The sequence below is a fragment of the Lepus europaeus genome, chromosome 13 (assembly GCF_033115175.1).
Source record: "Lepus europaeus isolate LE1 chromosome 13, mLepTim1.pri, whole genome shotgun sequence".
Classification (NCBI taxonomy): Eukaryota; Metazoa; Chordata; class Mammalia; order Lagomorpha; family Leporidae; genus Lepus; species Lepus europaeus.
The window spans coordinates 28,955,232-28,975,768 of record NC_084839.1 but is presented as its reverse complement, the minus strand read 5'-3'; the positions used below and the strand labels follow the sequence as shown (position 1 = coordinate 28,975,768).

Below are 20,537 nucleotides of genomic sequence, written 5' to 3'. Positions count from 1 at the left end.
ACTCTTTATCATTAGCAGGGAGGAATCAGGCTCATATCAATGACACATGTTGAAACATCCAGTTCTACGGCGAAAATGGGGCATTCTGGGTCACACACTCAGCACATACACATATAATGCAACATATTCAGAAAGGGAATAACATGGAGAAAAGATTAACATGGAGAAAAGAATTTAAAAGGAACTAACAACCAAAACACTTCTGTCTTTAAAAGAGGACTCAAAAAAACTTAGATAAGTAAAAATACTCAAAATATCAAAGACATTAACAGAGAAACCAGAATGGAGCCCTAGAAACAACAGTACTTACCCTTATCTTCTGGTTAACTTATAGACAGAATCTTACTTTATGAAACTAAATTTCCTGACAATGACAGTTAATATTTGGGATTTTAAAAAATTCTATCTTTGAAAAACTAGTAAAATTGTAAGGCAAGTAGGATGAGTCTATTTCTGATAAATTTTAATGGAAAAACAAACAATAATTTGAAAACATATTACTCTGAATTCTGGCTGATCTGCGACAGGGTTCAATGAGCTTATCACTCACAAAGAAAAGGAAGGTGTACCTACAAAGGAAAAATCACGAGGAAGACCTGAATTCGATGCCTGTGGCAACACAAAAATGAGCTAACACACAGCCTGACATGAGAAACATGATAAACCCAGGGAGTTCAAGAGGACTGAGTCATATCTGATTAGAAAAAAATCCGGCAAGCATGGAACAAATGTGCCGTCACTATTGCGAGCCACGTTCTACGTGATGAGGTGGATGATTGTTTCAAATCGGTGATTTGTTTTTTGCAAAGGTCATTTCTGCACTTGGAGTCTCCTGTGTTAGTTCTTTGAGGAACAAACTGCATTTGGGCTGACCATTAGGATGCCCACATCCCAGACCAGAGCGCCTGGCTAAGATACCTGGCTCTGGCTCCAGACTCCAGCTTCCTGTTAATGCAGACACTGTGAGGTAGCAAGATGGCTCAGGTGAGGGGGTTTCTGTCACCAACACGGACACCTAGATTGAATTACTGACTCCGGCTTTGCTCCCAGCCATTGTACTCATCTGGGGAGTAAACCAGCAGATAGAAGCTTGTTTTCTACCTCTCAAAAAAGAAAAGAAAATTCTATGCATAAACCAACACATTATATTTGAGTTAAAAAATTTCACTTGTACTCTTATTTGAGATAACAGAGACATGGACATAGACACACACAGACACACTGCTCTCGTTGACTGGTTCACTCGCAAAATGCCTAGGAAAACCTGGGCTGGGCTAGGCTACACTGAAGCTGCAAGCCAGGATCTCAACCCAGGTCTCCCATGCATGTGGGTGACAGGAATTCTATTTCTCTTCCTTTTCAAAAAATATTTATTTTATGTATTTGGAAGACAAAGTTACAGAGAAACGGGGTGGGGCAGAGAGACAAACCGACAGAGAGGGAGAGAGAATTTTCTATCTGCTGGTTCAATCCCCAAACAAAGGGGCCAGGAAGAGCCAGGTCTCCCACATGCGTGATGCCCACTTTTCCCAGGCAATGAGCAGCAAGCTGGATCAGAAGTGGAACAGCAGGATACAAACTGGCATATAGGATGCTGGCATCCCAGGTGGCGGCTTTACCCATTATACTACAATGATGGTATTACCTAAAAGACATCTCACTGTATTTTGGGACAATTTTATTCTTTCTTTTTAATATTCACTATTTTATCTACCTTATTATCAATTTTTAAGACGAATTGTGAAAAACAAAGTTCAGAATACTAGTTACTGTAAATATAAAGGCAGGTATAATACAAACTACACTCAAAATATCTTTTAAAAAGTCAGTAACATTGCTGGACATACCTCTTTAAAACATGGTGAAGGGTTTCTGATTTGTTCTAACATTGCCCATTTAACTGTTGCCTGTCGAATGTTTCCATCGTACTCTCGAGAACTCTGTGTGCCACTGGGAGTGCCTCGAGAACGCTCGTATCCTGGCTCATTGAAATAAGGCTCAGCTACCAAGATAAGGGACTGCACAGATACCAACACCTGAGGAATAAAGGAAACAAAGAACAGTTATAACAGGAGATTACTATCACCAATGAATCGATATCTCGCTTTTAACCACAAGCAGTCTCTTTCAATGTGTTTCTACATAAATCTATCACCATAAAATTGATGTCCATGATGACATTAAAGTAGCAAAGAAAAACTAAATTAGGTACAACGACGTTTACGTAAGATTTATTCTCTTTTTGGCTGGCACCACGGCTCAATAGGATAATCCTCCGCCTGCACTGCCGGCACCCCGGGTTCTGTCCCGGTTGCTTCTCTTCCAGTCCAGCTCTCTGCTGTGGCCCGGGAAGGCAGTGGAGGATGGCCCAGGTCCTTGGGCCCTGCACCCGCATGGGAGACCAGAAGGAAGCACCTGGCTCCTGGCTTCAGGTTGGCGCGGTGTGCCGGTCATAGTGGCCATTTTGGGGGTAAACCAAGAGAAAAGGAAGACCTTTCTCTCTCTCTCTCACTGTCTAACTCTGCCTGTCAAAAACAAAAAAAGATTTATTCTCTTTTATGTTCTTGAATCCTTGAATAAAAATATATGAATATCCTATTTCCTAGAAATGCTAAAAAAATTTGTTTACAAACATCCCAATCCAACTGAAGTAAGTATGCTCAAATAATTCATACTCTATACGACCATGAAACTAGCCATGCACCATGCACTCTTATTTTTTTTTTTTCCTTTTTTTTTTTTTTTGACAGGCAGAGTGGACAGTGAGAGAGAGATAGACAGAGAAAGGTCTTCCTTTGCCGTTGGTTCACCCTCCAGTGGCCGCCGCGGCCGGCACACCACGCTGATCCGAAGGCAGGAGCCAGGTGCTTCTCCTGGTCTCCCATGCGGGTGCAGGGCCCAAACACTTGGGCCATCCTCCACTGCACTCCCTGGCCACAGCAGAGAGCTGGCCTGGAAGAGGGGCAACCAGGACAGAATCCGGCACCCAGACCGGGACTAGAACCTGGTGTGCTGGCGCCGGCCAATGCACTCTTATTTTTTTATTTTTTATTTTTTTTAATTTGACAGAGTTACAGACAGTGAGAGAGACAGAGAGAAAGATCTTCCTTCCATTGGTTCACTCCCCAAATGGTCTCAACAGCCAGAGCTACACCGATCCAAAGCCAGAAGCCAGGTGCCTCTTCCTGGTCTCCCAAGCGGATGCAGGCGCCCAAGCACTTGGGCCATCCTCCACTGCCTTCCCAGGCCACAGCAGAGAGCTGGACTGGAAGAGGGGCAACCAGGACTAGAACCCGGTACCCATATGGGATGCCAGCGCCGCAGGTGGAGGATTAAGCTAGTGCATCATGGCGCCGGCCCGCTATGCACTCTTAAAAATACTTTCAAGGAAAACTATGCCTGAGGCAGTTTTATATTTTTATTCCAAAGAAAATTAACTGTCACATGATCACAAACACCATTATTTAAATTTTTCAATGGCAAAATGGTCTCATGGTCTTCCGATCATTTGTGAATCCTTCCTTATTCAGCAGCAGGTTTATTTCTGTAAATGTAGACAATACATACTAATAAGGATATTCTAGTTAAAATAATGTTTCTAGCTAATATACCTAGAGAACCAGCTAATCTAACTTCTTTGAAGGCAGAAAAACATCAGATAATCCAGTCACTTCTAAATTTTAAAAGATTAACAGAAAAATAATATTTTCACTGGAAAAGATGATTTAACAATGTCACAGGGTAAGCATTTTAGGAGTCTAGGGACAGGCCGGCGCCGTGGCTCAACAGGCTAATCCTCTGCCTGCGGCACCGGCACACTGAGTTCTAGTCCCGGTCAGGGCGCCGGATTCTGTCCCGGTTGCCTCTCTTCCAGGCCAGCTCTCTGCTGTGGCCTGGGAGTACGGTGGAGGATGGCCCAAGTGCTTGGGCCCTGCACCCGCATGGGAGACGAGGAGAAGCAGCTGGCTCCTGGCTTTGGATCAGCATGATGCGCCGGCCGCAGCGCACCAGCCACGGTGGCCACTGGAGGGTAAACCAACGGCAAAGGAAGACCTTTCTCTCCGTCTCTCTCTCTCTGTCTATTCTGCCTGCCAAAAATAAATAAATAAATAAGTAAGTCAAGGGACACACTTCCTTAGAAAACTTTAAAGAGCATGTACTTGAACCTCAGATATCTAATGTAAGGTTAGAGAAGATTAAACATGGTCTAGAGTAACCAGGTTATGGAAGGCAATATCAACTACAAAAGAATTCACTGCACACGCTTCTAGACCAAGATCTCAAACTCTCTAATTGCAGGGAAAGTGGTGTTTGCTCTGCCTGTTCACTTTCCCCAAATTCAAATCTGACACTTCTGAAACAGCCTCCCAGGGCTTAGTCAGTTCATGTTCTCTCCCTTTTAAAATAATCCTCCTCTTCTAATAGTGTGAATAGATCTTAAGAACCACTTTCCTATAAAAGGAAGAAAAGAGTTTTCAGTTTTTGTAAATTTTTGCCTATTATAAATCTACTTTTAACCTTATCATCTCCTCTAGATAAAAAAACTTTGTAACTCTCGAGCCGCTGCAGAATCAAATAATGATTTACCAATTACTTCAGATTTATGGCCTTGTTGATTTAAAACAGCAAAGCAAAGCTCAATAAAGGAAGCATAAAGAATGGGTATTCTGGGTACCAGAGCAAAGAAAACTGCATTTCAGAATTAAATCTGTGGGTAACTTACTGTCTGCTATGAGTAAAGATATAATGGTTTATAAAGTTTGCACTTGATACGGAAACCATGAACAATTTATTAGCAGATATATTCCCTGGAATATTTAATGGCACAGATTCTTCTCACTTGGCTGGACAGGAAGCATTATCTTCTATTATTTTAATACACCTTTCTGGAAGCATACACATGGTATTTTATTGTAAATGCTTCCTAACTAACTCAGCTCATTGGGAATAATAATATTCACTGCTGTACCAACTGAGATAAAAAAGTCTGCGGGCTGCTTGCCTCTGCCCTGCTTTCACCCGGCTCCCAGGGTCTGTGTGGTGACTCCACGCCTCTTGCCCCCACCATGCTCCTCCTCTCAGAATGGATCCACAGCAACAAACAGGAAAAACTTGCAGAGTAGGTCAACATTACTAGGGTTACCTGAATTTAATTTATGGTAATCTTTCTTTCTTTCTTTCTTTTTTTTTTTTTTTGACAGGCAGAGTGGACAGTGAGAGAGAGAGACAGAAAGGTCTTTCTTCCATTAGTTCACCTTCCAATGGCCGCTGCGGCCGGCGCATCGGGTGATCCGAAGCATCCTCCTGGCCTCCCATGTGGGTGCAGGGCCCAAGGACCTGGGCCATCCTCCACTGCACTCCCGGGCCATAGCAGAGAGCTGGCCTGGAAGAGGGGTAACCGGGACAGAATCCAGCACCCCAACGGGGACTAGAACCCGGTGTGCCGGCGCCGCAAGGCAGAGGATTAGCATAGTGAACAGCGGTGCAGGCCTGTAATCTTTCTTAAACACTGAATTGTAAATATGAGTTTAAAATATGTAGGAAACAGGGCCGGCGCCGTGGCTCAACAGGCTAATCCTCCGCCTTGAGGCGCCGGCACACCGGGTTCTAGTCCCGGTCGGGGCACCGATCCTGTCCCGGTTGCCCCTCTTCCAGGCCAGCTCTCTGCTGTGGCCAGGGAGTGCAGTGGAGGATGGCCCAAGTGTTTGGGCTCTGCACCCCATGGGAGACCAGGAGAAGCACCTGGCTCCTGCCATCGGAACAGCGCGGTGCGCCGGCCGCAGCGCGCTACCGCGGCGGCCATTAGAGGATGAATCAACGGCAAAGGAAGACCTTTCTCTCTGTCTCTCTCTCTCTCTCACTGTCCACTCTGCCTGTCAAAAAAAAAAAAAAAAAAGTAGGAAACAATGACTGTTTCTGTTTCCTAAATGAACAAGCAACAAAGTTAATTTCTATTATTAGTATACTTACTTGTCCATTTGTTTCCTGGGATACTAAGGAATCAACAAGAAGTTTTGAAGTGACATTTAGTAGCATTTTGTTTTATGTATCAAGTGTCTGGTGAAAACTAACATGAAGGTGAAGACTTTCATGAAATCCCTGTATCAAATGTTCTGCAAAGTAAGAACTACAAATCTCAAGTTTTATGAGCTCCAGGATCCCAAATCTCATTATTAATTAAATTACCAAAAAGCTACATCATGTATGAAGAAATATTATAATACCAATAGTGTCTTTTAAAGGTAATTTTGACAAAATTTTGTTTTTTCTTATGCCCTAACCTGAGATTTTAAATCCCAAATATGAGAGTAGAAATCAAAAACTTTTAACATGTGCGGTTCTTTATTTTCTAAGTGAAACTATCAGGAAAATTTTGTTTACTTGCAAAAAGCTTGAGGTCTGAGGATTCCACTTCTCTTCTGGCCTTCCATGCCATGTATTTAAGATGCTTAAACAAACCTGAAAAAGAAGGGTAAAAACAGCAACAAAACTGAAAGGGTGGCTTAAGAGACAACCATCATAACTAGAAGTGAAAGCAAATTACTATTGTGTCAAAGTATCTTGGTTTTATGCCCCCAAATAAATCTCCAGTGGCTTTTCTATTAAAACAAAACTGGTATCTTCGTATGTGGTCCAAACTGTGTGGCATTATAATTTATTCATAATAAAAAATTATGAGGCAGTACCTACTACATGCCAACATAAATAATGTATTTTTAAATGAAAAATAACTCAGTTTCAAAATACAGAACTTTGCAGTGAGGAAAAATGGTAGTGATTTATAATTTTGTAAATTTTATTTATGAAAATGGAGTATGACTTAATGGAAGACACTCTGATTTCATATCAGCCTCTGCATTCAACTTGTGACAAAAGATTGTTATGGCTGGAGGATTCGGATATGGATATGGATCAAATCTGGCCTCCCACCAACACCAGCTGGCAAGGGAAGAGTTCAGAGACTCCCCAGGAAGATACTGAGGAGTCTCGGAGCTCATCGAACACATTTTAAGGCATGGCAGTTACTTGTTCACTTAGATAGTGAGGCTGAACTCAACTCGGGTTCCAAACACAGGGCAATTGGGTCACTGTGAGGAGAAAAAAAAAATGGGGACACCTGATTTACACTTGTAAACATACTCTTGTGATAAAAATAAAACGAGGGGACTATTCCATATAGCATATGTTCTTCTGGCATATAATCATCTAGCAATATTAAAAAAACTCAGATTTTGTGAACATTTAGAATTTCATGTAATGTGCAACAAATCAGAAAATAAGCAGTCCTTAAAAAGAGCAGAGAAGGCCTCTTGGAAGGTCTGTTAATAACCTAGACTTGTATCTACATATCCTTGTGTATTATCCGAAGTACTATCACTCTCATCACCCCATTTTATGTTTAGAGAATTCTTGTGATAACTAATGGCTTTGTCCCTTTCCCTGTCCTTTTCCCTATATCACTAAGCCTTAAGGAAATTAATCTCTCTAATCAACTAAAGTGGCCAGTGCTGTGGTGCAGTGGAGAAAGCTACTGTCTGCAGCTCTAGCACCCCACATGGGTGCCAGTTCTAGTGCACCTGCTCCACTGCCAACCCACCTCCATGCTCATGCATTTGGAAAAGCAGTGCCAGATGGCCTCAATACTTGGATCCCAGCAACCATTTGCAAGACTTGGATAAAGCTCCTGGCTCCAGCCTCGGCCAGCCCTGGTTGTTGTAGCCATCTAGGGGGTGAACCAGCAGATGGACGATCCCTGTCTGTCTCTGTCTCTCTCTGTAACTCTTTCAAAGAAATACCTTTTTAAAAAAATCACCTTTATTATTTCACACTTAAACGCTCGTCAAGTAAAGTTAACATTGCCATGAATATTTTCTCTTCCTAGTCACAGAAATTCTATTCTTTGCTTTTCAAAGCAAAGTTAAGGTCTGCTCCTAGTGAAATCTTTCACAATAAACTCAGGAAATGAATTCTAGTTTTATTGTCTAAGCTAATGAAAATGATGAAATGCTAACTTGCAACCACAGTTCTCAGACAGGCTGAATACCTTTGAAACAAAGAAGGAAAAAGCAATGGAAAACATGGGAACATCATTGATAAAGGTTCTTTTCTTTTCTTATTTGACAGGTAGAGTTATAGACAGTGAGAGTGAGAGAGAGAGAGACAGAGAGAGAGACAGAGAGAAAGGTCTTCCTTCCATTGATTGGTTCACTCCCCAAATGGTGCTGCAGCCAGCGCGCTGCGCCGATCCGAAGCTAGGAGTCAGGTGCATCCTCCTGGTCTCCCATGTGGGTGCAGGGCCCAAGCAACTGGGCCATCTTCCATTGCCTTCCCGGGCCACAGCAGAGAGCTGGCCTGGAAGAGGGGCAACCGGGACTAGAATCTGGAGTCCATATGGGATGCTGGCACCGCAGGCTGAGAATTAACCAAGTGAGGCACGGAGCTGGCCCCAATAAAGGTTATTTTCAAGCACTTGCTATTCACATCATCAAACAAACATCTCCTTGTGAAATTTATACATTTCTTCTAATCTTTTGTCGCATATTAAAGGTTATTCCCCATGGAATTTACCATTAAAATTCCATCAAACTATGCAAATTTACTTTTGAAAGTGATTATGGTAATCATTTGGCCTAGAGATTAAGATGTTACTTGGGATGCCCACATCCCATATCAGACTGCCTGGCTCAAGTCCCAGCTTCTCTGCTTCTAATCCAGCTTCCTGCTAACGTGTACCCTGCGAGGCAGCAGGTGAGAGCTCAAGTAGCCAGGTCCCTGCCATCCCTATGGGAGACCCAGACTGAATTCTGGGCTGCTGGCTTTAGCCGGGCACTGCCCTAGCTGTGGCAGGCATTTGCATAGTGAGCTGGAGGCTGGAAGCTCTTTCTTTCAAATATGACTATTATTCTGCATTTAATTTTCAAAGGTTTACTGTCATATAATGTTTACTACACTTTGTCAGTTTATTTACTTTTGATGGAAATGAATAATTTTCAAAAAATTACTTGAAAGGCAGAGCCACAGAGAGAGAAGGAGAGAGGGAGGCTGAGAGTAAGGGAGACAGACACACAGACTGATCTTCCATCCACTGGTTCACTCCCCAGATGGCCACAATGGTTGGGGCTGGACCAGGCTGAATCCAGGACTCTGAAATCTCATCTTGGTCTCTCATGTGGGTGACAGGGGTCCAAGCACTGGGCCAACTTCCACTGCTTTCCCAGGCACATTAGCTAGGAGCTGGTTCAGAAGTGGAGTAGCCAGGACTCAAACTGGCACCCTAGTGGGAAGCCAGCATCTCAGGCAGTAGCTTGACCCACTGCGCTATAAATGCCAGCCCCGTATCTTCCTATTTTTCATATAAAAATGTAAAACTATTTTATCATAAATTAAACTTTAAAAGTTCACAACTGTGTATGTTAGGGAACATAATGGTAATTAGGATGGCAATAAAAAAGTTATGATCATATGTGAAAAGAGAACAGAGAGGTGATTCTTTTGTCATTTATCTCCTTACAGGTACTTGTGGAAAGACGACTGAGAACTGGAGTCAATGAAAGTAAAAAAGCAGGCCGGCGCCGCGGCTCACTAGGCTAATCCTCTGCCTTGCGGCGCCGGCACACCGGGTTCTAGTCCTGGTCGGGGAACCGATCCTGTCCCGGTTGCCCCTCTTCCAGGCCAGCTCTCTGCTGTGGCCAGGGAGTGCAGTGGAGGATGGCCCAAGTGCTTGGGTCCTGCACCCCATGGGAGACCAGGAGAAGCACCTGGCTCCTGCCATCGGATCAGCGCGGTGCGCCGGCAGCAGCGCGCCTACCGTGGTGGCCATTGGAGGGTGAACCAACGGCAAAAGGAAGACCTTTCTCTCTGTCTCTCTCTCTCACTGTCCACTCTGCCTGTCAAAAATAAATAAATAAATAAATAAAAAAGTAAAAAAGCAAAGAGGCTAAGACAGATAGTGGCTCTGCTATATTCAAAGTAGTGGGCCATCGAATGAACTGAGTTATGTTAGCCCCTCGGTGACTTCATAAGGTCACTGAGTTTCTTAACACTATAGTGTCCCTACGCTTTTCCGCTCCTTCTTTTATTCTTCAAGCTAATCTGTGAATAAAGGGAAGGACGGCATGAAGAAACCTGTAAGCTCTTAGGACAAAAAGTGAAGAAACTGCTCGAATGGCAAAGAGCCTTTAGATACTGCCATGGTTTGAGTATTATTTTAACATCTCCAGTAGGCCCATGTGGTAAAAAGGCTTAGACCCCAGGGTGGCACTACTGGGAAGTGGTAGAACCTTTAGGAGGTGGGAGGTTCTTAGATCACTGAGGGTGGCCGCTTGGAAGATAGTTCTTGCGTGTCTTCTAGAATTATACAGGAGGGGAGGTGGTGTCATAAAAGTCAAAGTTCAGGCACCCGCTCTGTTTGCTTCTTGGCTTGCCATGTGTCCTTCCTCCAGACACGCTTCACCAGTGTCACCGCATACCCTCCCCAAAGGCCAAACCAATGGGCCTGCGGATCATGAACTTAAACTTCTGAAACTATGAGCTAAATGAATCTTTTCTCTTTAAAAAAAAAGACTGCAATTACATTACCTTGCCGTCGTTATAAAGGTTTGGATTGAATCGTACACTGTGACCACCAGTGGTCTCTAGATTCACAAGAGGGGGTGAGCTGGGATAATCTTGAGGAAAATATACATCAAACTCAAAGCAGCCATTTGCATAGGGGGTATCCGCTGGGCCAGTTATCAGAACCTAGTATGCATACAAAAACACAGAGACCTGATGTTACAGTTATTAAATGCTGACATTCAGAACAATACAATCTGACATGAAATAAGAACAAACTTCCAACTGCCTAAATATGTATCTACCAGAATGTGCTAACATGAAAATAAGTTAAACATAAACACAACATTAGAAAATGGTTTTGGATTAGAATTAAAGTGATTTGGTTTTGGTAAAAACAGACTATTCAGAGAGATGCCTTATAGATATCAAGTAAATGTCACGATGAATAAACTTCAAGTCAGCCAACAGCTATTTATTATGTCCTTAAAAGCTGTGGGAGAAAGCCAGAGGCACTAGTGTCTCAGTCTGTGCAAACTATGATTTATGCTTGGGAGATCCACAAACTCCAAGTGTGAACTTGTGTGGTCCAGTTAGTGATAAAGTATCTTTCTAGGCAATAATCCTAAAAAAGATACCACTGTAAGTGCAGGCTAAATAGGCAAAGTCCACAAGACTGCTACAGGAATGTTACACATAAAAAAGCAAACAAACCATGTCAGCAAGCAAAGGATCTCTCATGAGTCAACACATAGAGAAGTGTATTTGAAGAAAAAAGAAAATGAATTAAATCATAAATGTAAAGAAAATATGTTCCCCTCCACCTAGATATCAAAATTGTATGATTTTCTGATGCAGCAGTCTCTCAGATATTGGGTCGGACCATGACTGTGTTAAAACATAAAGGTACAGTTATTATTGTATTACCATTGCTTAATTCAGAGACTTTATGGATTTTAAAATGTGTACACTTCCTAAGAAAGAAAAACAAGACTAATTGTTGAAGAGTGATATTAGAAAACACAAGGTAAATTATCCTGGAGGACAAGGAAGACATCCTATAACCTTCTGTCTACTAAAAGCACTGAGTCCTTTGAGACCGTGTTCTAAAGCTGCGGCATGCAGATAAAGCCTTTACTCAGGAAAGTGGATCTTCTGATGTTTTCTTCTAGATATTTTCAACAGCAGCCTAACATACTCTAATCTTACAACTGCACTCTAAAATAGTCAACAAAGTTTTTATTAAATTTATTAAAATTCACGCTGTTTCTAGTATATATGAAAATCTGAGTAATAAATGACATGAAGAGACAAGAAAAAAAGTTGTTCTTCCTACCTTCATGATGTCAAGCCGCTCCTCATCACAGCGTACAAACACACTGGAGGATGACGACAGAGGCAGGGAGGTGGAAAGCGTCACAGCTTCCTGGGCAAGGCGACGGGCTCTGGCAGCACTGTTCGCGTCACTGGCATTCTTCACCTGAGACATGTAGTGGTAATTTACTTTAAAACCCAATTTCCCATCTTCATCTTCAGAAACCATTTCAAATGTATCTAAAAGGAGGGGCGAAATTAATCCATTGAAAAAGAAGGGAACTGTATTCAAAGATAGTTGTTATAATGACAAAAATCACAAATATGTCACCAATCCTTTTTCCCACACAAAACAGAGAAGACCGCAATATAGACTATAAATGAAAACAACGGACTATAAATATTTCAGCAACACCTATGTTTTATAGGCATTAACAGTGTTGGATGGAAAATGTAATAGAAGCAAAGGCAGGAAATAATGTTTCATCTAAATGATTTAGGTTAAGTAACAGTATAAAGTAGTAATCTATTACCAAAATAGGGTATTTTACTGAAATAACTCAAGATATAAAATATACAAAATACTCTCACTATATTTCATTACTACAAATATATCCAGTCTTTATATACTTCCATTGATTTGGAATTAGAGAACAGAAAAAGCAGGCTGAGAATTATGTTAACAGAACAAAAGATTATTAAGATAATGTTTAAGTGACTCAGGAGAAAAAAAACTATTCCAAGTACTCACCAAGTACACAATGAGCTAATTCTAAATCATTTACTTAGAGCATCTCAGACAGACATATAGAAAAAAGTAGATCTGAACTTCATCTCTGACATTAACTCAATTCCTCATCACTGCATATACAGAGATTTAAATAAGTTCTAATACTAAATTAAAACCAGTTAAAGGAAATACTATGATTATAGGTAATGAGGACTTCTGATCTTACATTCTACATATTTCTAAATACATGGGAAAATAGTGATTTTCCAATTAATATTAATCCTATAAATTTTACCAGGAGCTTATTTAAAAAGTGCAAGGTCCTGGGCTAAGCAATTTGGATCAAATGATACAGAAGGAACTATGTATCTATCTGCCTTCAAGGAGTTCAGGATCTAGAAAAACAGGAAGACCTACAAAAAGTATTACAGGTCTGTGTACTACACTGTTAGAAATCAGAGTGATACAATCTTTAACAAATCTTTCCAAGACAAAGAAACTTTGGTTCATTTCAAGCAGAAGCTACATATATAACTATAACTGATGAGATGCATTATGTCTCACTGAAACTACTGACTGGTTCTTATCAGTAAACTCCTAAACTGGAATTACTCCATCTGCCCAACACTTGTCTTTCGTGGACTACAGGGATAAATTTCTGTTGAATTTCATGAACAGTAATCTACCAGACACCAAAATGGGCCTATCCTTATACCCAGAAGGAAACTTTTGGCATTTATTCATAGATAATAGGGTCTACTAATATCAAAACTTTACTAAAATATTGTCTAGTTGTTGAAAAATACATCCTGTTTCGCTCAGCAATTCCTCTTACATTAAAAAGGAATCAATCATGGATATACACAAATACTTATATATATATATATATATATATATATATATATATATATATATATATATATATTGGTGGCCACTGAGATGCTGTACATGTTACTAAAAACTTGGGAGACAACCCAAAGGTGCACTGATTAAACACAAATGACATTACACAAATGACATTACAACATATGATGGAATATCATAATGCAGGAAAATCATTATATTAGAAAATGTGGGTATAGGGGATGGCGCTGTGGCATAGTAGGTTAAGCCTCCGCCTGCAGCGCCAGCATCCCACAGGGGTGCTAGTTCATGTCCCGGCTGCTCCTATTATGATCCAGCTTCCTGTTAATGTACTGGGAAAGCAACAGAAGATGAGCCAACATCTTGTGCCCCTGAATTCATGGGGTAGACCAGGAAGAAGCTCCTGGCTTCTGGCTTTGGATTAGCTCAGTTCCACCCATTGTGGCCATTTAAGGAGTGAACCAGCAGATGGAAGACCTTCCTCTATGTTTCTCCTTCACTGTCTGTAATTCTGCCTCTCAAATAAATTTCAAACAACATTTTTTAACAAGGGCTGGAGTTTTGGTGAAGCAGGTTCATGTTCCACTTCTGATTCAGCTCCCAGCTAATGTACCTGAGAGAGCAGTGGAAGATGACCCAAGTGTTTGAGCCACTGCCACCTACATGGGAGACTGGGAGACCAGATAAAGCTCCTGGCTCCTGGCTCCGGCCTGGCACTTGTGCCATCTGCTGCTGCTTTCCCAGGTACAGTAGTAGGGAGCCGGATTGGAAGTGGAGCAGTTGGTACTTGAACTGGTGTATATGGGACATTGGCAATGCAGGCAATGGCTTAACCTGCTATGCCAAAATCCTAACACTCTGACTCCACCATTTTATTAGGGATACTTATGTGATCTATTCATCAGTGTTCATTTGTCCAGAGTTCTAGAAAGGGAAAGCTAGGACTGAAAGCATATAAATTACAAGTTCTGAGGATGAATTTCAGGTAAGATTAAAATTATAAGCATAGGGGCTGGCTTTGTGGTATACAGGGTAAAGCCACTGCCACCTGCAATGCTGGCATCCCATATGGGCACCAGTTCTAGTCCTGGCTGCTCCACTTCTTATCCAGTTCCTTACTAATGTGCCTGAGAAAGCAGCAGAAGATGGCCAAAGTGCTTGGTGCTTGGGCCTGCACCCACGTGGGATATCCCGAAGAAGCTCTTGATGCCAGCCTGGCCCAGCCCTAGTTATTGTGGCCATCTGGGGAGTGAACCAGTAGATGGAAGATATCTCTCTCTGTCTCTTCCTCTTTCTGTTTAACTTTCAAATAAATAAATAAATAAATAAATAAATCCTTTTAAAAAAAAAGCATAACAGATTTTGGTCAGTTCTTGGTTTCTTGGCCAGGATGCATACAAATGGGGAGGGAAGAAACAAGAGAAAAACTTTTTTGTTTTGTAGACATTCGGTTTATATTCTATTTTTCTAGGTTTTTAAAGGCCTCCTACTGAAGTCATAATTTTCACAAATTGATGAGATAAAGGTGATACAAAATTTTCAAATGTATCCACATGTAAAATATTTCTGATTTTACATGCAGTTCTTAAAAATTTTTATTTGACAGCCAGAGATACAGACAAAGCTCCCATTCACTGGTTCACTCCTCAAATGCCTACAATGGCCAGGGCTGGGCTGGGCTGGACTGGGCCAGACCAAAGCAAAGCCAGGAGTTGGGAACTCAGTCCTCCATGTGGGTGACAGGACAAGCAGGTTAAAATCTTCAATTTACTGGAATACATGTCAACAGCAATGTTGAAAAACTGAAAGTGAGATCTTCATGCATGAAAAAATTTCAACTTACCAAACTGTAATTTCTTCATAACAGCCACATACTTTTCTTCAAGAGATTTTAACACTGACAAAGGTTTGGGTTTCATAGCCGCCTTCTTGGAGTGTTCACCTAGTTTTTTTTCTGTTATTTAATATTTCAAGATAAATAACATCAGTATGCATTTTAGAAGATTAAACGTAAAACCAATTCATATCAGGAGTTCAAATTCCAGAACATTGCCTGTCTCTTCAGTTACCTTCAGATTTTATTATTTTGAGAATAAAATATTTCTATTTCATAAATATGACAAATCCACTTTCAAAATGGAAGTAAAATAATAAATATAAAATCCTTGTGATCTTCTGTAGCTAATATTTGAAAATACCCATATAAACTAAATTCTGACAGATAGTCTTAATGTACTATTATCTCCCTAATACATTAACATTTTTCAATTTTGTTACTTTCAATGGGAATTAAAAAAAGAAATTTATGATGCATGTTCTTGGCCAGTCACATGCAATTTTAGCAATCTTATCTAATAGAGATAAACATTTTCAAATTAGAGACTATTAGATTGACAAGAATAAAACCTGAAAAGACAGTATTTTTAGGAAAATGAACTTGCTTGAAAACCATGAACTTTACATTGTAAAGCAGAAGAGAAAGACAGTTTTCAGTAGATAAAGAAATATCTTTGGCTTAAATGAAAAGTAGCCTTGCGTGAACAGTAGCGTACCTTGATTGGCCTGTCGCAAACTGGTGGTGGCAGCATAAACTATCTCAGCAGTCTTTTGGATGTCTGGTACCAAAAGAGTAAGTCCTTCTGGTTCTTGATCAGATGCATCTGGTTTTACTCCTGTTTTAACATTTTCCCTTTTAGATCTGAATTTATTTTAATATGGAAAGAAACACAAGGAAAATTAAAATATTAGGACCAAACAATAAACATCTCCATAAATCAATAATAGTGGTTAAAAATAAAAATGCCAGTTTATATTTCACTTGTCATATACATAATATATAGTAGTAGTAGTTTAATTTAGACTCACTACTGCTTTGAAATCTTAGGCTGATGCCCAGGATAATAAAGTTACAAGTTATGCTCCCTTCTAATATAAAAACGGAGAAAAGACAAACATTGTACAAACATCCGGCTCTAAAAGACTCAGATATCTGATTATGTCTGTACATTCACAACTTCCAAAACACAATTAATCCAGAGACAGAGAAATCACTTTTATACCCAAAAGCGACAAGTGTTTGTCTTTTATTTGCTTGGAATACATTAATTTCCAAGAAAAAGAAATACTAGTCCAGAGTAAAATGGAAGTTCGGTGCCCGATATGTTACTACAATGTGCTTCTACACCTGGATCTTTAAACACTAAGTTATAGTTATAGTGCATAAGATTTTAAAGACATTATTATGTTCTTACCAGGTTCTAAACTGTACCAAATTTTGTGACAAACTGTTATCATAGTAGGATGCATTACAACAAAGTTTCTGCATATAAGATATCAAAATTCTTTAAAATTTTCTAGGTGAGTATAATAGCAGTTTAATAAAGATTATAAGAGGTGTCTAAAAAGCTCATAGAAAATGCATATTATAGGAGGAAAAAACTATGTATAGATTTCAATCTTTTGCACCAAAATAAAACTTAACTTTTAATTCCATTTTCTATAAACTTTTTGAAGTAACTTTGTATTCCCTTTTCTTCTACTTCAACTCTCAGCATGTTATTCACATAATAAATACCTTTACGATTCAGCTTCTTAGAAATCTACAACTTCATTAAATAATTCAAAACATACTAAAGTCACATATAAATAAAGAGGTTTAAAATATTAATGCTACGGTATGATTTCAACTACAGATTACAAATTTTTCTAATTGTATACCTACCAAAAATTACTTGGACATTAAGTTAAAATAATATCTTACAGTGTGAGCATGGAGCTTTACAGAAGCATAAAAAGACTAAGGGAATGAAGAAGAATCCTTAGCAAAATAATACTGTGTTACCTTCATACAATTAAATTTTTATCACAAAGACAAAAATCTGCCCAGAAACAATTCAATGCTTAACTGTAGGTAGGTAACAAGCAGTAAACTTAAGAAGCCACAGAGCAGGGTAGCAGGGCTAAATATTTGGATACAATATTATGCATGCATTTTGAATTTGGTTCCTCTATGGAGTATGAAAAAACTAATATCCACAAATATTTCAAACTATAAAGTACATATTATCTCACTTTGTAAGATGACTTAACTGAAGACACATAATGTGTAACTGCATTATTTCCTCACTTCCTGTATCCTCTTTTCACATTTCCTGAGCTATAAGAAGTCACAGAACACTATGCCATTTGGGTAGGCACCTGGCAGACATACTGAAAGCTACTTCATTCTTCAACTTCTGTGTGTACATATGTACATGTGTGTTTCCATGTACACTTAAAAACAGTATAGTGAATGTTTAGAACTTGAAATTTGAATTTTTAGTATTAGAGTCAACCAGATATCATATTTTTTATAGCTATGAAATAAAGTTGGGACTCTGGCTTCACAGTACGTCTGGCCATTTCTTAATAAAGACATGACTCTGGCAGAGAAACACTTAACAGATTATCAACTGCATTTTCAAAAGCTAGTAACAAACAGTGTCAAACACCGAGAATCAGGAAAAGTGCCTAAGTCACTGCACAGTACCCACTCTGATTTACAAGGACTTTTCCCTCCCCAACTGTAAATGATTCTCTATTAGTGAGGCTTAAAAAATTCTTAAGTAAAAGGGTCATTAAACTCTGAACAATATAAGAAAATTATAGTGAGTTGTTTGAGAAAAGGGTTATGGTTACAGCTGTAACAAAACACAGATGGTATCCTAAGCCTATGGTTGATCAACTGACCCACCCTGTGCTCCCAATAAAGATCTGAGGTAAAGAAACATATCTTGCCAAGCAGAGAAGGAAGATATGAAAGGGAAGCTCATTCTTTCTGAAAGGGCATTTTCTCCTTGAAGAAACGAGAACCACTGGCGTGGAAAGTGGACTGTATCAGTGCAATTCAGGGCTTTGCAGTACTCACCACCCCAGCAGACAGGTCACCCCTGGAAAGCGATGGGTTCCGACTTTAGAGCCCTATTCATCGATACCAATTTCCTAATCCCAGTTTTTACAAGAAGATTTCTACATTATTAAAACAGTGCAAACAGGATGGCAAAAATTCTGTTTTTTCGTAAAAAAAAATTAGTGAAAGGATTCAGAGAAGCTTAAAAATATTTTACACCAAATGCATAAAAGAAATGATCATATATATCTCATGTTGAAGACAATGGTTGAATCATAAAGCAGATACATTTTAGACCTTTACACAGGTTCTGATACGAATTTTTACTTAGATAGTCTCTGATAAAACGATACAGAAAAAAGGGGGTAATCTCCAAACAGTGAGGCTATGTCAAATACATGAAGGACACACACTACCTTGCCTATTAATGATTGCAGCTAGTCATCGTCTGACATTAAACTATAGCCAGTCGTTTCTTTTCTACAAAAGTTGCAGGTTACTGTCAACCCATCTGTAGGCCCAGTTCATGAAAAAAGGCCATACCTTAGCTCACATCCTGAAGTCTGTGTGAAAAGCTATTTGAGTTCAAGGCACCTAGCTGGAAGTAGGTCTTTGAGACTGACAATGGATCCAACATGGTAAAAGCAATCAGCGACGGCCGCTACCATGGTATCCGCTGCTTTGTGCAGACGTTGAATCTGGTTGTGATCACTGCCCTGAAGAAATACGAGGAAGCAACTGAAGTTTCTACTGTTGCACAGAATTAGCTGCAAACATTTTCCACTATGCTGTGAATTCCAACTAAACTAATAAAATAAGCAAATTTTGGCTCTATGACATATAATCTGAACTAGGATGTGAGCAAAATGGGCAAGTCTTTCTTCTGAAAACAAAAGGGAAAAAAAACCCTCAAACCTCAACATTTGGTTACACTGAACTAACTGCCTCTACTAACTATTGCTCAAATTAAGCAAGATAATAGGAAGACTAAAGACGTATAAAAATTATGTTTGTTTCTTATCCATCAACTGAAAATAGTTTACTACAGCTATTTTCTTGGTAGAAAATTAGCAAAGACTTCTTTAAACCCTTGCACTCCTAATTTTAAAACCAAAAGTATCATACAGCTGAAATAAACATTTAAAAAGTAGAGTCACTCTGAAGAATTTATCTGGAGTTATGCTGAGAGATCCAGTTTCAGGATTATTAAGGATTAGCATTTTAAAAGAAGATTCTAAAACAGTAAGAGAATGAAACTTCTACATTTACCTATTAAACAATCATATCATGTTCTCTAGTTCCAAAACTCTTTTAGAAATTACAATTTAAAGCAAGATAAAAGGTAAGCTGAAAAAATTTTTTTAGTATTATTACTGCAGAGACTGTTTGCTTCTAACATTTCCAGAAAGAATTTCTGAAATGACCCAGTAAATGAGATGGAGACCTCTGTAAGATGGTTTCTGTGACTGATTTATAGCTTAAGTTTTTTTTTTTTTTAAAGATTTTGATTCCATTTTATTTTCAACTTTAACTCTTTCTAAACAAAGTATCAGTTTAATTTAAAAAAAATTTAAATACAAGCTTAACAGTATAAGAGAAGCAAATACTGAAAATAGAGGTGTAAGAAGCATTTAAAACCATGACTAGAATTCTGTGTCAGAAAGAAATACAGTAACTTTAAAGCCAGAATACACACCAGCAGATATAATAAAGGTACTGCATGCTACTATTGGATGGAGTTGCCATGAATAATACAATTCATCAGTTTACCAAGGGATTTCCAAACCAAGCCAAAGAAATGTTAAAATAAATGCTTACACCCCTGTCTTGACCAACAAATACAAAGTCAATGAACAAGTGAATTTAAGGTCATCAAAAATTTTTCTAGTCAGAAAAATCAGGCTTTTTTTCATTCTGTAGGTGTATGAGGCAGAAGTAAAAGATGAGAAACCAGGAATTGTTTTCCCAATAGACACTGAAGTGGATTTGGAACTAAAATTAATTCTTAACTGATAGAAGCCCTACAAGATCCAGAATAAAAGGGTTGAAAAACAAGAGCCTAACAGTAAATACGCCTTTTATGAAGTGGGTCAGCTAATCTCTTACTGTTTTGCTGGACAAAAAGGAAGTGAGGTATTTCTATAGAAGAACTCAGTTAATTTAAAACATGATGAATGTCTCCATCAG

At 39.4% G+C, this 20,537-nt stretch overlaps 1 protein-coding gene across 8 annotated transcripts in view; it reads right to left on the bottom strand.

Annotated features, from left to right (window-relative positions):
• BIRC6 (baculoviral IAP repeat containing 6) overlaps positions 1-20,537 on the bottom strand; it is a 255,529-nt gene that overhangs the window by 6,317 nt on the left and 228,675 nt on the right. For 6 of the 8 annotated variants that reach the window (XM_062209225.1, XM_062209226.1, XM_062209227.1 and 3 more), the window contains 6 exons: positions 16,015-16,160; positions 15,306-15,416; positions 11,891-12,108; positions 10,579-10,740; positions 6,382-6,459; positions 1,848-2,036 (listed from right to left, as the gene is read on the bottom strand). In XM_062209225.1, coding sequence (XP_062065209.1) covers positions 1,848-2,036; positions 6,382-6,459; positions 10,579-10,740; positions 11,891-12,108; positions 15,306-15,416; positions 16,015-16,160 — 904 coding nt within the window. Of the gene's footprint in view, positions 1-1,847; positions 2,037-6,381; positions 6,460-10,578; positions 10,741-11,890; positions 12,109-15,305; positions 15,417-16,014; positions 16,161-18,893; positions 19,067-20,537 lie in introns of those variants that run through there. The other 2 variants (XM_062209232.1, XR_009867792.1) reach the window with 2 other exon arrangements.